The 16,702-nt window shown below is 38.6% G+C and overlaps 2 protein-coding genes across 3 annotated transcripts in view; both read left to right on the top strand.

Moving 5' to 3' along the window:
• The window catches only part of lbhl (LBH regulator of WNT signaling pathway, like), a 23,025-nt gene extending 13,809 nt beyond the window's left edge, over window positions 1-9,216 (top strand). Inside the window, exons 2-4 of one of the 2 annotated variants that reach the window (XM_079824707.1) lie at window positions 3,043-3,118; window positions 5,140-5,419; window positions 7,801-9,216. In XM_079824707.1, coding sequence (XP_079680833.1) covers window positions 3,043-3,118; window positions 5,140-5,419; window positions 7,801-7,871 — 427 coding nt within the window. In that variant the 3' untranslated portion in view covers window positions 7,872-9,216. The remainder of the gene's footprint in view (window positions 1-3,042; window positions 3,119-5,139; window positions 5,420-7,800) is intronic. The other variant, XM_079824708.1, reaches the window with a different exon arrangement.
• The window catches only part of c5ar1 (complement C5a receptor 1), a 20,876-nt gene continuing 13,075 nt past the window's right edge, over window positions 8,902-16,702 (top strand). Inside the window, exon 1 of the mRNA XM_079824706.1 lies at window positions 8,902-9,011. Coding sequence (XP_079680832.1) covers window positions 8,987-9,011 — 25 coding nt within the window. The 5' untranslated portion in view covers window positions 8,902-8,986. The remainder of the gene's footprint in view (window positions 9,012-16,702) is intronic.

Raw genomic sequence — 16,702 nt, 5'->3', positions numbered from 1 at the left:
AGTCCTTGTATCATTGTGTACGGATAAGACAGTCAAATTGCTTAGTCATGTTGTCAATATAACAGTGTTCTCTGGAGGGATGTTCTCATGTAAACTATGGCTAAAGTTTTGATGACAATTATTGTAAATTGTTGGTTACACCTTAGTGTATGTGTGAGTTTGATTGTAAGAGACTGGACAAGATTCACATTTACGCTTTTACTGTTTGTACTGTAATTTGTTGACAGACCATGTCATTGCGATACAGAGAGAAAAAGACAGCACTGCATAGCACAAAGGGAAAAAAAACCTGAAAAACAAAAGTAGAAATATGAACGTCTAACGGAAATGTATAGAAATATGCTTGACATATTATGACAACTTGTTCAACCATTTTGCCTGTAAAGACTTATGCTATGAACTAATGGCTAAATGTTGTGGGGGGTGAGACTATTCAACAGAGACCCATTATAATACATTTAGATCAACATGACATAAGCAACTAATAATGTAGGAAACAGCAGAAAATTGTACATAATCATTTGCATGGATGTACACAAGCATTTGCAACTTGTTTAAAGAAATGAGAAACTGCTTTTTTGATGTGCACAAGTGACACAATGATGTGAGAATTGAACAGGTAGTTTTGAGAATTTCAATTCTGATCTGAGAAATGTACCAAAGCGACTGAGAAAAACTGTAAACAAAGTCTAAACTAAAAAAAAAAAAAAAAACGTTTTACTGCGAAATTTAAAAAATGTATTTCGACCACGGTCACGTGGTTCATGGAGCTCTCAATACTTCTAGCGATGTGTCAATACATTTGAATGGCTTAACCGGATACACAACAGCTTTACTATACAGGTGTTTGCAGCAAGTTTTGGTAAACAGTACAGCATAGTGTGCATTGATTATTACATCAACCATATTTACAGGATTGTTTTATTATGGAGAGTGATGGAGATGCAACATTGTTAACATTAATGTAAATTTTTTTCTTGTATTTAGCCCTCAGGTATTCCTTACTAATTACTCACACTCGTCATACTCATTGGTGGTCAAATGTGACGATACACCTGAACAATTTTTCAATTAAATAAATGTTCTATATTTTATTTCAATAATATTTATTGAATATTTTGAGAAGATCTTTTGGTACTAAATATTATTTGTGCAATAATTATTGTCAATTAATGACCACTTAAAATATTTTTCTTCTAATATTTTTCTTATTTATATTACAATTAGTGTAGTAATTAATTAAAAGAGGCAAATTAGAGTTATTTTGTGGCTAGAAAAAGTAATAATTTCCATATGTAATGCCATTACCCACTATAGGTGCCTGAATGGCTCTTTAATAAATATACATGTATCTAGTCTAGTTGCTCAAAAAAGAATTGCAGATCATAACTGCTGACTTATTTTAAGGTTTTGCATTTTAATAAATATTTAGATATGATCAAACACTAGATATCTTTAAATGTGACATTTTAAAACGTTAATAACTTACATCCTAATATTTTTAATGATACTTATATAAGCACACACAAGTGAATATTAATGAATTCAAGCACATATAATTTAACCCAATAAACATTTAAAATAGTGCTAAGGCAAACTCATTTTTCCTTATATGTATAGTAGGCTATATACATATGAATTGACACTGACCAAGATCGAAATCGATATTTGTTCCAACCTGAACTTAAAATTTGGCAACCCTGCCATGGAAACACCAAAGATGCTGGAAACCCCCAAAAACATGGTTATTATAGTTAAACCATGGTAACCACAAATTAACCATGGTTTTGCTACTCTAACCATAGTTTAACCATGGTATTTGTGGTAAAACTGTGGTTATATAAATGGTAATCTATTAGCCAAAATGTTGGTTACTACACTTTTACCATAATAAAACCATGGTTAATTTTCGTAAGGGAGTGAACACACTGAGTAGCATTATAACATAACTTTCAACACACTCAAATGTATCTAATATGATAAAACAGTGCTGCGTTACCCCACACACGCATTAGCGGAAGAAGCGGAAGTGCTCATCTGCGGCAGAATTAAAGCTCTGCGAAATCAAGCCATCATCAAGCTACGCCTTTGTTTTGAATAAGCAACCTCTAGTGGCAAAAAAAAAAAAACATATTGTGGCTTTAAGCAATATAACAAACAAGGTTGTTCCGCAGGTGATATTCAAACCAACAATTCAATGAGGATGTTTGAACATTTTAGACACAATATTGCTATTTACTTTGTGTAGGCCTATTTATGTTCCGCCAACAACAGTAATTCCAAACGAAGTCAAAGCAGAATCAAACGCTGCATCTCCAAGCAAAACACGGTGGTGGTGTTTCTAACCAAAACATGAATAATCTGCGTTATTGAATGAATAAGTTCAGTGAATCATACTAACTCATAAATACTGAATCCGGAAGGGCATACTATTTCCACCAGATAAAGATTAAGATATAGTAGCAACCAGTGTTGGAAAAAGTTACTTTTAAAAGTAATTACGATATTGCGTTACTCCCTAAAAAAGTAACTAATTGCATTACTTAATTACTTTTTAAGGAAAGCAATGTGTTACTTGCATTATTCAGATATTTTGTTTTAAATTTAAAAGTAATGTGTTACTTTACTAGTTACATGAAAAAAGTAATCTGATAATGTAACTCACGTTACTTGTAATGCGTTACCCTCAGCACTGGTAGCAACTGTAATGGCATGCAAGCATTCTGAATTCAGGCATTCAGCACATTCCTGAATGAATCAGTGTTTTAAAAGTATTGGTTGAATCAATCAGTTATAAAGACAGTCAGTTGCCGCCACCTACTGGTGTAATGACATAACCTGCAGAAAGAGTACAAACTCGCATCCTTTTGTAGCTGCTATTCTATTAATGTACAAGCAGAGTCATTCAGACAGTTAAAAGTCCCAGTGGGTTGTGAGTATACTAAAGTGAGTGCATTGAGTAGTAGCTGTGACTGTTTCATTGCTATTCTAAACTTTTACATTTATTTTATTTGTCCATTTTCTGTGATGTTACTATAACAGAGGGATGGGGTACCCAGAAGCCCAGGCCATGGATGAGTTTCCAGTACAGAGAAAAGGGGAAAGACTGCCCTTTCAGGTAAAAAACCTCATCCTTTTATCTGTGCAGTGAACTTTGAAAGTATATATACATTTTATTTTACCCAACTTGTTTTTATTTAAAGTCACACATGCTCAACACTTTGGTCACAAATCACATAAAAAAGCCACCAAAGGGTGCACAAACTCTGCTGGGTGACAAGTTTGTAAACTAAAGCCACCCAGGCCTGTAAAGCATATTTACCTTTGGGGAAAGAGCCTAGAATAAAGCATTTTTGCTCTTCTGTTTTTTTTTTTTTTTTACTTGAGCTTGATATCTGTTATTTGGCATCTACTGGATGACCCAAAATGTATAAAGTCTGTGTAAAATCTATACTTGCATTTAACGTCTAACTCCTGCATATACTGTAACATTTATCATGTAGCTAGTTCTAATGCTGTGCTTTAAGGATGTGTGTCTTAAAATTTTTGTTCATTGGCTACTTCCACATGTGAACGGTCCAATGGCATATGGATTAACTTTTTCCTCACCACTTTTTAATTTATTAATTTTTGCCAGTCAGCGCCAGTATTTTTGATAATTTTCACAAAATGTTCATGGGCCACAGAATATTTTGTTGTATGAATATCTGAACATGCAATATATCAAAAGAAAGAACAGAGCCTCTGCTTTTAAACAAACAAACAAACAAACAAAACGCTTTTATTCTAGCTTCGTGCATTCTTTTTTTATCAACACTTGAATGTGGGTACATTTATAAAAAAGCAACATTTTGAGCAAAAAGCTGAGAAAATCAGGTTTTTGTCAAAGACTACATCTGGATGGGATTCAGAACGATGTTCAAAACACAGATGGAGTAGATCGAGTCCACACCTCAAAGCTTCACAGTCCTAAAGCTCGTCCTGGGTCGACATTTCATTCAGTAACAGTAGGCAGTTTTCATTTATAAGCTGTTTAATGTTGATGTTCGTGTTATTTTACATATGCTTACATATCGCTTGTTTCTGCTTCTTTTTTTCCTGGTTTTCTTTTTTTTCCTGTGTTTGATCCGTACTCTTTCCGAAGATGTGTAATAGCGTCCCCTACCGTATAACAGTGAAAACACAGAAAGCCGTGTCAATGGCGGGGAAAGCGTTCAGAAATGCAATGGGTAAATTATTTTTAAGCCTGGTGCCCACTGTTCGATTTTGGCCACGATTTGTGAATCCTAAAAGATTCCTCTGATCCAAGGCCAAAATCTGTAGTCTTTGATTGCTAGTTGGACATGTTCACAGATAGTCGATCAATGACCATTGTGATCAAATTTGACCTCCAATGAAATTCTGGTAGTGTCAGAACTTTTGAGGCGCAGTGTGGCTTTTCCTGCGACAACCGCCAAATCAAAGTCAAGCCTCCTCAACACAAGCCATGATCATTGTTCTGTTTGCTAGCCACCAATTCAAATCCGCATGTAAATGCAGCTCACACAGTCACTAAAATAGATTTTAGTATTTACTTTGTGTACTAGCTTTTTTGTCAATTTGATTACTTTTTTTTTTACACTGTAAGTCCTCCATAAGCAGCAACTATAAGTTAGTCATGCGTTGATTTACCCCAAAAACTGAAGCTTAGTGTACATTTCAGCATTGCTGTGTTATTTTAACATTATCAACATTGGCTCCGCCAATGGCACAAGTTTGTGTTTGTGCAAACAATAAGGGGGAAACTGTTTGGAAACTGTGTTGCAGTTCCATTTGGTGCCATTAGTTGTTCACATCAGCTTTAAACCTCATTTAAAAGCCACATATTGCATCAATAATGTGGTTGTGTTGTAGCAATGCTTATCCACATTTTGTTTTATTTGATTCCCTCACTTGTTTTTAAGTAAGAGATCACAAAGAGTGTCATGGAAATCACATGCCAAAATTTCACAATGGGGTTGAGCTTTCGTCAGTCCCTTTGAGCCAAACGCGACTGACCTGAAGAAACCTCAAACAGGAACCACTGTTGTGCAAACACCATTCAAGACTAAAGTTTTCTCCTTACAATATTATTCCCTCTCTTCATCCTTTATTTTGCAGATCTTCCCAGATCCAGTAGAAGTAGTTTTGAGTACCGAAGGCACTTTGACCTGCGCACCGCAGGGGAAGGAGCGCCTGCCGTCCATTGTGGTGGAGCCTACTGATGTCAGTGAGGTGGAGAGCGGTGAGCTGCGCTGGCCCCCGGAAGACATGGACTTCGATGAAGATGAGGATCTGTTCTTGGAGCAGTGCATCCCACCTGCTAACATCGCCGACTGGGGGGAGGATGAAGAAGAGACCTCTGTCATTGAAAACCACCAGCAGACCACTTCTCTGTTAGGTACTTACAACAGCTCTCACAACCATTCAGAACGAAAACTAGGCCAACACAAAATGTTTGGGCTTTTTTAGGATTTGGGGGGAACATGGATGTCAGCAACACCCTGGTTCCCATGACAAAAACCCATCAGGATTTTCCCATTACGTGTGTATTATTGCAGAAAATAAGTGCAGTGTTAGAGCACTTTTATATTTCCAAGAGTTACTTTTTTCAAATAAGTAAAGCAAGTTACTTTGTTTTCCCATTTATTAACCGACGCCTTTCCTGTCCCCATGTTGAGAGAAATCGTGAGTAAGTGCAGAGGCGTTGCGCTGTGTAAACATGATGGTTATTGTAGTTGTAGACTATCAGAATATTGCGCAAACCTGCAATAATTAAATATGCTAAATAATACAAATGTACTTTATGTATTTAATCTCACTTTATTAACCAGTGTCTTTGCTGTTGATCTTTGATGATCCAATTTAACCATACTAATAAGAAAAAATGACTTCAGATAAACGTCAAATTTGTGTTTCATTTGTTTTTATTGCAGAAGTAAGGTCATGTCCCAAATGGCAAACTTTTGGTCTTGTGGTCTTACAATGGCTGCCGTGTGCGCATGTCTGTTGCACAAGGTCATAGGGTGTCCCGTTTGTCATTTTAGGTTTCAGAGGGGTGCTCGCAAACGGCCCCTTTGTGGTCGATATGCGCCCTTGATGCGCATTGAAGCGAGCTCCGCAGTAGACTTCTTCCCAACAGTCAACGTGACGTTAACGTCAAAAAAGTGTGGACTCATAGGCTGTGAGTGTTTAGGGTGCCATTTGGGACAAGGCCTAAGAGTGTTGAACTTTCTTCTTCAGCAATCTAGAATGGCAGCACAGTTGAAAGGTCTGTTTGAGCTAAGCCCTATACTGTAGGCCTGAATTTGCATTTCCTTCAGCCTGAGTTTTATTCATCTCACTTTTGGTGTGAAAGGACCTTTATATTTGCCAAAAATATAATCCAGCCCAGGTAAGAAGTAATGCAAAAGTAACTTGACACATTACTTTCTATAAAAAAGTAAGAAAAGTAACGCAATTAGTTACTTTTTTAGACACTGAATACAAGTATAATGTAATAAATACAAGTAGCCTATTATTGTAACGGTTGGTTGCCAAAAAATGCTCAGGAGAACAACCATCTTAACACATACGAGTACAACCATCTTAACAATACAAGTTTCTTAGGTAAAAATTGCTCTTACACCCTCTGATGTCGTGTTTACCACTGGGAAGTTTGGAAATTAATTTTGATACCCAAATTCCCGAGACGGTAACACTTTACAATAAGGTTGTATTAGTTAACATTAGTTAACATGAACTAAGCATGAACAACACCTTCAGCATTAGTTCATCTTTGTAAATGTTAGTTAATACAAATCCAGCTGTTCATGGTTTGTTCATGTTAGTTCACAGTGCATTAACTAATGTTAAAAATATTTTAATAATGCATTAGTAAATGCTGAAATTCACATTAACAAAGATAAATAAATGATTTATAAGTGCAGTTCATTATTAGTTCATGTTAAAGCTGCACTATGTAACTTTTCCCTCCGCTAGAGGTCGCCTATTCAAAACAAAGGCGCAGTTTGATGACGCCACGTTTGAGCGCAGAATCTTGGGACATGTGGTCTTCACCTCGCACCTTTTAATCCCTGTGTATTCTGTATTCGCTCCCCATGTGCATCAATGAGCCTTGGCCGCCCATGACCCTGCCGCCGGTTCTCCACTGTTCCTTCCTTGGAGCACTTTTGACAGAGACTGACCACTGCAGACCGGGAACACCCCACAAGAGCTGCAGTTTTGGAGATGCTCTGACCCAGTCGTCTAGCATCACAATTTGTCCCTTGTCAAACTCATTCAAATCCTTACGCTTGCCCATTTTTCCTGCTTCTAACACATCAACTTTGAGGACAAAATGTTCACTTGCTGCCTAATATATCCCACCCACTAACAGGTGCCGTGATGAAGAGATAATCAGTGTTATTCACTTCACCTGTCATAATGTTAGGCCTGATCGGTGTCAATATTAATAAGTGAGTCCACAAACTCATTCTCTGGCTTGGGTATGCAGAGCATTCACAGCTTATGGACTGCACACCCCTGCAGTATATATTTTCCCTCGTTTTTTTCATTTACTTCTCCATCAAGCTCCTAAATCTCATTTTACACAACGGGGGTAACAGATAATGTTGGTTTATGTCATAACAGTATGATGTGGCAACACCAAGCGTTTTTAACTTTAGCACCATCACAGAGGGTTACACAATATGTATACATTACTAATGCAATGCAATACATTTAGAGAAGTTTGGCTGGTTATGTTTGTTTCTTTTTCTATCTCCATCTGTCTGTCTGTAGATCTTCAAACAGATGACTTTAGGGACGACACCCCAACTCTACCTCCAGAGAGTGCTCCCGCTCTGAACTGATGCCCACCGAACCCGTCCTGTTCTCAGGGTCTGAATTTAGATCACGACATGTTGAACCTGCGCTGCCACATCTCATGTAGGACGCTTCCCTGAATAGCAGCTTACAGAAGAACGAATTGGACCATGTTCTGATCGCTGTCTGACTGTGGTCGCACATTAACACGAGATTCAACTGACACTTTTAGTATAGATAAGAGAGCGACGGCAACTTGTGAAGACTGTAGTCATCATGAAGTTATATATTGTAAAATAGTAGCTCAAAAAGTCATCATAGGTTAATTTATCAGTTCTTTTCCCATTACTATAGGAACCTTTCTCCACTGTTGTGTCTTTTTAATCGCAAACTAGTCAGCATTTTCACATTCCTCTTTATCACGCAGATCTAAATAAGAAGAAAGAGGAAGGAACATTTTTGTAATGTTGCACTTTCATATCATCTGTGACGAATGGTTATGCAGTGGATACGTTGAGAAATATTGTAATGGAACACTTCTTGCAATGGTTTGAAAGAAAAGATTTATTTTGTACCAATTCTGTCCCCTTTTTCTTTTACCCAGTTTTTGTGTTGATGTATTTCAGTCATGTCCAAACCAAAGTACATTTTAACCATCAAGTGCACCTCTGAATAGAAAACAAAACTTCAAACCGTGCAGTGTATTGTGTGTTTTATACCAAACTGAAAAAAACAACACAAGTTTTACTTTGTGTAATGTTTTCCAAAGCAACTTTGTGAAGCATTTCTCTTTGCAATATGTATTTTCCTCAAAGGATTATTATCAAATGAAAACTAATTTAAAGCAATAAAATGCATCAGTGCCACTACTAAAAATCATTTCGTAGTTCAGATTCTTGTCTTTAACAATTACAGTACGTCAAATAATAATGAAAGAAAAAAACTAAAAGAAAATCTGCTGATTCGAATAACGTGATGGACAGAATCCTTCTCAGTTCCAGTTCAAAGTGATTCATCTATTAACCTTTTTAGCCACCCACTGCTTCGAACATCATGTAAAAAGTGCTTACACAACACAGCTGAGGCAAAGGCTTGGTTCAGTACACCTTGCAATCGTTTCCTGGCTTTAAGGGACGCAAAAATAACCTAAATCTCATTTGCTATGGCAGATCTGCACAACTCCACAGGTATGTTTTAATTCATTTGGATAGAATTCTTTTAGCATGATTAGAGTTGTACTAATGTATTATTACAAAGTGTTGAAATCTTTCATAATCTCTTCCTTGTGCGGACAAAAGATGACTATTTAAAAAAAATATGGTCCCTATAGAATGGTAACCGTAATATTGCAGTAAAAAATGTATTAAATATAGCATGATATGATCAAATCACCACTAGACTCAGTTTGAGGATGTTTTGCCTTGAGCTTCCCTTACGAAAAAAGCTTATTCAAGTGTGATATTAGTATACTTCTTTTAAACTAAAAATAAGAGAGTATACTTTCAGTATATTTATGTACTTCTCAGAAATATATTTAAAATGCACTTAAGTATACTTGACTTATACTGACAGAAAGGTCTAAGTATATGACTATACATGTCCACCTTTGATCGAGATATACTACAAGTGTAATTAAGTATTTTACGTATATCTTTTTGATTTTAGCAGCCTATTCAAATACTTTTTTCACAGTCTTACATGCTTACACATCGTCTGAAAGGTCTGAGTTTTAAGGTTCCAAATCTGACGACTGTTTTGTGATAGATGTGATATTTGGACAGAAATTTTGTCATTTGTTACAGGAGAATGTAACAAAAAAATCTATGGAATGTGGATGATTTTTTTGGCGACTCATGGGAACATCAATTTTTGTGATATCAACTTTTGGAACTTATTTGGAACTTACATATGGCTTAGATTTTGTAGTATTTTTAAATTGAATTATAGAGTAATTTAATTGTAATTACATTTTTATAAAGTCATTTTTTTTAAATATATATTTTATATAAAATAAAAATATTTAGTACAGTAAATTTAAACTTCCATACTTTTCATACTTTCATTTTTTTTAAGTGCATTCACTTCAGCAATAATCTGCTGACTGCCTTCTTTAAAGGGGTCATAGAATGGTACATGCACTTTTACAAGTTGATTATACGGAAATGTGTGTTGGCAGTGCCTGTACACAACCATCCTATAATGATAAAAATAATTTTTTTTTTATCTCCTTATATATTTTCCCGTCTCAAATCGAGCCGTCTGATCGTGTGACGTTACACGGTGTACGCCCCTCCTAAGATTGTTGATTGACAGCAGCGTTTCAACACAGACCCGCCCTGAGCGAGCTGTCATCAGTCCGCCATTGTTGATACTCTGAGCAGAATGGCGTCTAAGCGATTGTGGTGTTGTGTTGTTGGGTGTAATAACGAACACAGCAGTCATTTTGATGTTCCTAAATCCGAACCGCTGAAGACGCAGTGGCTGCTGAGTTTTGTTTTCGAAGGGAATATTCCCCCCGATCAACGTCAATGTTTGCGCAATCATTTCTCAGCAGACTGCTTTATAAACGAGCGTCAGTATAAAGCAGGTTTTGCTAATAAGCTGCTCTTGAAAAAAGGATCGTGTTCCTGCTGCACCTCAGGAAGAAGTGAGTGTAATGTTTTATTAACCTTTACATTAATCTTTGCAAATCGCTTGCACGCTTCACGATGAATGAGGCTAAAGTTTACAGGGTAAGTTACATTACGGCATGCTTTCTGTGCATGACGTTCTCAATATAATTCATAATCCCACGTTTATAATGAACAACGCGTTATGTTTGTTATTACAAACTGTGTACTCGGGTGATAAAGTTAACGTGGTAACACTACACTAAGCTTACTTTTGTACATGATTTATAACGGTGTCTGTTACTGATTAAGAAGTAATGTAAAAAAAAATCGTATAACATCAATCTGTCAATGAACTAACACACATCAGTAAACACATAGCATTCGTTTCTCACTACGCTACTCTGCCAGTACAAAGATAGATCAAAGTGACTTGACGTTAACCAACCATTCAGAAACGTCCTGTTCGAACTTCGATGGGTTCGTCATCTGTTCCTGGTCCGACTCCGGTTCAAAATGATAAGGTTGCTCAGATGTGTCCTCAGAGACTCCCGTTGCCATTATTTCTCGAAAATATACCCTCAAATGTTGTCAAGGCAACACTCCACGTGTGTTGTGGTGTTGTGTGGGGTCAAACCGAACGCCCCACAGAGCAGAGGGGCGGGGTGAGCAAAGCTCATTATCATTTAAAGTCACATACACTGAAATGACTTGCTGAAAACTGAGCTGGTTTTGACCAGGTAAATTGAGTGTTTTCTTACAATACTAATGAGAATTGTTTATTAAAGTATATTACAAACTTTTCATTTAGACACTAAAGAATCATATTAACTTGTACAAAAATGTCATTCTATGACCCCTTTAAAACAAGACCAAACTTAGGTCTACGTATATTCTATAGCATTCTTGAATTAGAGCTGGGGTTGTTATTTAACAGTGAAAGTATACGTTCTTCCATTCAATAAAAGAAATTGTCATTTTGTTTTTGTTGATTAAATCTGTAGAGATTGGTAACAACATACATCATATCTGAAAATTTAACTAGAAGACATTGTTAAAAGTTGAGTTAAACTTTTTAAAGGGGTGGTAAAACACATTCTTTTGAAGGCTTGACTGTGTTTGTGGGGTGCACTGTAACATGTGTTCATGCTTCGTTTAAAAAAAAAAAAGCCTTATTTTTCATATATTTGACCTTTATTCTACACTGCTCTGTCCCTCCTTGTAAAACGGTCTGATGCTTTCCGGGTTGTATGAAGCCAGTCCCTCAAAAATACGCAATGGGCTCAGATTGGTTAGCTGGCCCAGTGTGTTGTGATTCGCTAACCGCAGTGCACGTTTGTCGGAAACGTCACGCCCCTTACCGGAGGCTGTGCTTTGGTCAGTATTAGAAACAACGGCGTCAATAAAACCATATGAGCCCGAATCAGACCCAGAACATTTGAGTGAAGATGATCGAGCAGAACCTGTTCAGTCCTCAATAGTAAAGACTGCGGATCTATAGTCGCTACTGAATGGCACTTTAACTTTTGTATTTTTAGAACGATTATAGCCAAATATCTGTCACAAGAACTAACCCAAAACCAACACTAAGCACTGGCTTTAACTAGTAAGTTAGCCAAATCACACACAGAACTATGTTGAGCATGCCTGTAGATAAACAATACATAAAAGCTCTAATCAAAGAATCATTTACACTAATGCCAGGTTCGCTGTTGAGATTTTAACGTTAGTGTTTGTAACGTTAGGTGTTCGTCGGATAACGTTAAGTATGAATGAGCATTTAACAGACTGGTTTGCAGAACAGCATTGTCATCTGTTTACTTCCTTGCTACAACCTATTACAGGAAAACACATCGATGAAAAATAAATCAGACTTACAGGTTGTGGCCCGTGAACAGCTTCTGTTTGTAAATCCAGCTTTCAGGACAAGTCGTTGTGCATATCCTGTATTGAACTCGCGAAGTTTGTGGAAGTTGTCCTCCGTGAGATGTGCAGTGCGCGCGTCGTGCATCCACGCACCGGCAGTGTTTTTTTCACGCAGCTGACGTTGTGCAAATCCGGCATTGAAATCGCGAAGACGGTGGATGTTTTCCTCCGTGAGATGTGCTGCGGGAGCCCCGTGCGCGCCTGTTCCCTGTCTCAAACACACGTGCATATAACATGCTGTATGTTAAACGCAACGCACCCCCGTCCCAAGGAAGGCTGAACAGAGCAAGTACCCCAGACCTGCAATCCGGATGAAAATAACAGCGTTTGCTTGGCATCGCGGCAACAACACTCCAGCCTAACTATACCACAACAGCGCCGCGATACAAAATGGCCTCACCCCCCCTTATTTAATATTCTCGGAGGAGGGGTTTATGTAAATATTGAGCCTGGTGATGTCACCAACCCTGGAGGAATGTGTGTAGTCGCCTAGCGGCCGTTTGCTGTAGTCCTTAGAAACTGATTTCTTTAAAAGCAAATATCTCCCTTTGCTTTAAACTTTGAACGTTGTAACTTTGCAGATGTTGTTTATGCTCAAGCAGCAACATTAAACGCTAGCTAAAGTTAGAATAGTGAAATCGTGGTTTACCACCCCTTTAAGGTATAAGAGAGCTTTACGTTTGGTAGAGTTTCTTAGCCCTCTAACGTTCAAAGAAAGAATAGACAGAACCAAGACAGTAAAAAGCAAAGATACATTTTAAGTGAGAACTTTAAGAAAATATAATAATAACGTAGCAAGAAATCACACTTGTCTAAGAAGTCTATGAGCATAACTGAGCTCAGCAAATTCTATAACAACAAAATATATATAAATCAATACCAATGTATCCGTAGTGCAGTAAAAAATATAGACTCATATATTATTAAAAGAACACGCCACTATTTTTGAAAATAGGCCCATTTTCCAACTCCCCTTTAACAGTTAAACAGTTGAGTTTTATCGTTTTCAAATCCATTCAGCCGATCTCCGGGTCTGGCGGTAGCACTTTTAGCATAGCTTAGCATAGATCATTGAATCTGATTAGACCGTTAGCATCTCGCTCAAAAATGACCAAAGACTTTCGATATTTTTCCTATTTAAAACTAACAATGATATTATGCAGCGCCTGAAAATAGGCTAACTTCCGTCAACATAACCAACGTGACAACCTGCTTACACATTGAGCGCTGGGGACTATTTTCAGGTGCTGCGTAATATCATTGCGCCGCTGCACTCATGGTACGGCACAAAGTTCCTTGATTATTACGCAGGAATGAGAGTATAGTTCCTAGCCATATCGGTCTAGAAAATCACAACTTTTCATTTTCCGTCGGTCTTAGTACACGATGTAACTACAGAAGTTTAAAGTTTAAATAGGAAAAATATCGAAACTCTTTGGTCATTTTTGAGTGAGATGCTAACAGTCTTATCAGATTCAATGATCTATGCTAAGCTATGCTAAAAGTGCTACCGCCAGACCCAGAGATCGGCTGAATGGATTCGAAAACGATTCAACCGTTTAACTCTAGAGGAGTTGGAAAATGAGCCTATTTTCTAAAATAGTGCTGTGTTCCTTTAACATTAGAACGGGAGGAGTAGGAATAGGTAATTATCACATTGTCAAACAAACTATAATATTAAAGCTCCTCCTTTTTTTTGCAAATTCTAAACTAAACCCATTGACTATTATATAAAGTGCAATGTTAAACTTTTAATAGAAATCCTTAAAGGGCTAGTTCACCCAAAAATGAAAATTAGCCCATGATTTTCTGACCCTCAAGTCATGTGTATATGACATTCTTCATTCAGACGAACACAATCGGAGTTATATTCAAAAATGTCCTGGCTCTTCCAAAGCTTTATATGAATGGCCTTTTCTGTTTATTACCCCCTGGAGCCGTATGGATATCTTTTATGATGGATAGATGCACTTTTATGGACTTCAAAAGCAAAAGCAGCCATTCACTGCCATAAAGCTTGGAAGAGCCAGCTGACATTTTTTAATATAACTCTGATTGTATTCGTATGAAAGAACAATGTCATACACCTATAGGATGACTTGAAGTTGAGTAAATCATGGGGCAATTTTCATTTTTGGGTGAACTAGTGGAACAAGTAAAGGAGTAGTCAGAAAGGAGAGTTTAAGTTAGTGGAAATATTCACATGCCATCCACAAAGGCACTTCCTCCTAAAATCTCGACTTGCTTTTTCTACGAGGGGACGGTTTATTTCTATTTTTCCTATCCGTCGGAGACAAATCCTCTATTTTTAAGTCGCTCTCGCTCCCGCTAAATTGCATCAAGATAGCATCAAGATAGATGCGCGAGGTAAGTTAAACTGAAAGTCTATGTACAGTGTCAACAACGTATGGAAGTTTGTCCTTCTGCTGGCAAACCTGGATAGCAGGACTCTCCCGAGCATCCTCCCTCTCCTTTTTAGGCTATCCCAGAGATTCTAGATTCCAACGACGCGAGAGAGATGACGAGAGACGTTTTCATTGCGCCGAGCTGGGTTTGTTTTACTCTGTAAGAGTTTCTGCGTTGCATAGCCTACGTTCTCTTCAATAGATCCTGAGTCTTCGACACAAAACCGATTCATCCACACTGTGAGTGTAAATGCTCTTCAAACGCCTTGCTCCAAAAACTCCACAAAATAAGTATCAAATGGTATCAACAGCGTGTTTATATTAATCGTGTGAATTAGCTGTCACATGTATTTGTGTAATGTGAGAGGGAAATAAAACGGTCTGAATCAGAAGCCGTTGCTGTGTTGCATGCCCACTTTTATAGCATTTTTGTAGCATCAACTGCGGTGAGAAGTGACTGCTGCTGGAACAGGGGTTCCCTTTCAGTCGGTCACGTTCGACGTACGTCGGAACTGACCGATGAATTGGGATCTGATCTCAGAGACCAATCTACTTCGAGTGTATTAAAAACGAGCCAATGGAGATTGGCATGCGATCCACGCATTCCATGCACCGCCCCGCAGCGCGGGTATAAATAAGGAAGTGGAATGCTTGATCATTGCCTTTTTTTTCGGAGCCGAACAGCGTCATTGCTGTGTCTACGAAGAGTGTTATTCGAGTCTCGTGAGAAGGATTGCTGTTCCAGTGCGGGTGTGACGGCGCTTTTCAGCGGGTGGCCGCTTCAGAGGAGATAAAGAGCTGGTTTTGTTGGTTGGCTGGGCGTTTCCATTTCTGAGTGCTCACGCAGGCTTGCACTATCTGAACTGCGTGAGCCGCGGTCATCTCCCTGAGTGCTTCAGCACTGAAAGAGCAGTTTTCCTTTTCTAAAAGAGCAACACGGTTTGACCCTGCGTCTTTTTCAAGATGTCATTCAAACCGTGTGTTTCTGGATGCAGTTGTTTCCTGTCCTCATTTGACGGCCACGATCTCTCTCACATATAAACATGTGTGATTGCGTTCGTGGGTGATCCATGCTCTCTCAGGAGAGCATGGTCACGTCGGCGCGTTGTTCGTCTCACCTTTCTCGTAAGGGCTCGAGCGTTCAGCGCGCCGTGTGCCGTCGAGCGCCGGCTGACAGCGGGGGTTGCCACGGCAACCCAGCGCGTCACTCGGCACTCTCTAGATGCGCGGTCCAGACTATGAAACCTCAAATGGGGTTGAGTCCCTTTCCTTATTCCCTGATCTAGTTTCTTTTCTGGTGCATCAGAAAAGGACTACTTTAGCTAATAAGCTTTGGTGGACCTGAGGATTACAGTGGGGCATCCCCGCTGGGTACATCTCTTCGGGCCCCCACTCCTCTATCACATCATGAGCATGCCGAGACTTTGTTCGTGGGTGGTTCATGTTCTCTCAGGAGAACATGACCACGTCGGTGCGGTGTTCGTCTTGCCTTTTCATAGGGCTTGAGCGTTCAGCGCACCGTGTGCCGTCGAGTTTGACGGCCACGTTCACTGTTTCACATGCCTGCTGGTAGCTTACAGATGGGATTGCTGGTCCTTTTAAAACAAGGAGACCTAATGTTTCATTTGTGGCTCTGGCAGAGGACAGATGTCAATTGCTGCATCGGAGAGAGGGCTGTTATGCACTGGAAATGATGATGCTGAGTTTCCCACTATAATGGTGTGTGCTTTTGCTGAATCAGATTCAGAGTTGACAGCCATGCTTTCCCGGGTGGCTGAGGCGTAGTGCAACGCTTAAATCGCCTTGCCTACCCCCGTGCCTTTTTTCCCGGATGGGCATTGGAAAAATTAGCAGTATGGAACTATTTGGTGTCAAAATATGGAACACCAAAAGGGCCGAAATCTGTATAAATTTTTCCCTCTCTCACTACCCTCTGTC

Source organism: Gobio gobio (genome assembly GCF_949357685.1).
Source record: "Gobio gobio genome assembly, chromosome: 9".
NCBI classification, from domain to species: Eukaryota; Metazoa; Chordata; class Actinopteri; order Cypriniformes; family Gobionidae; genus Gobio; species Gobio gobio.
The sequence above is the reverse complement of the archived record's forward strand: the minus strand, read 5'-3'. Positions and strand labels throughout refer to the sequence as shown.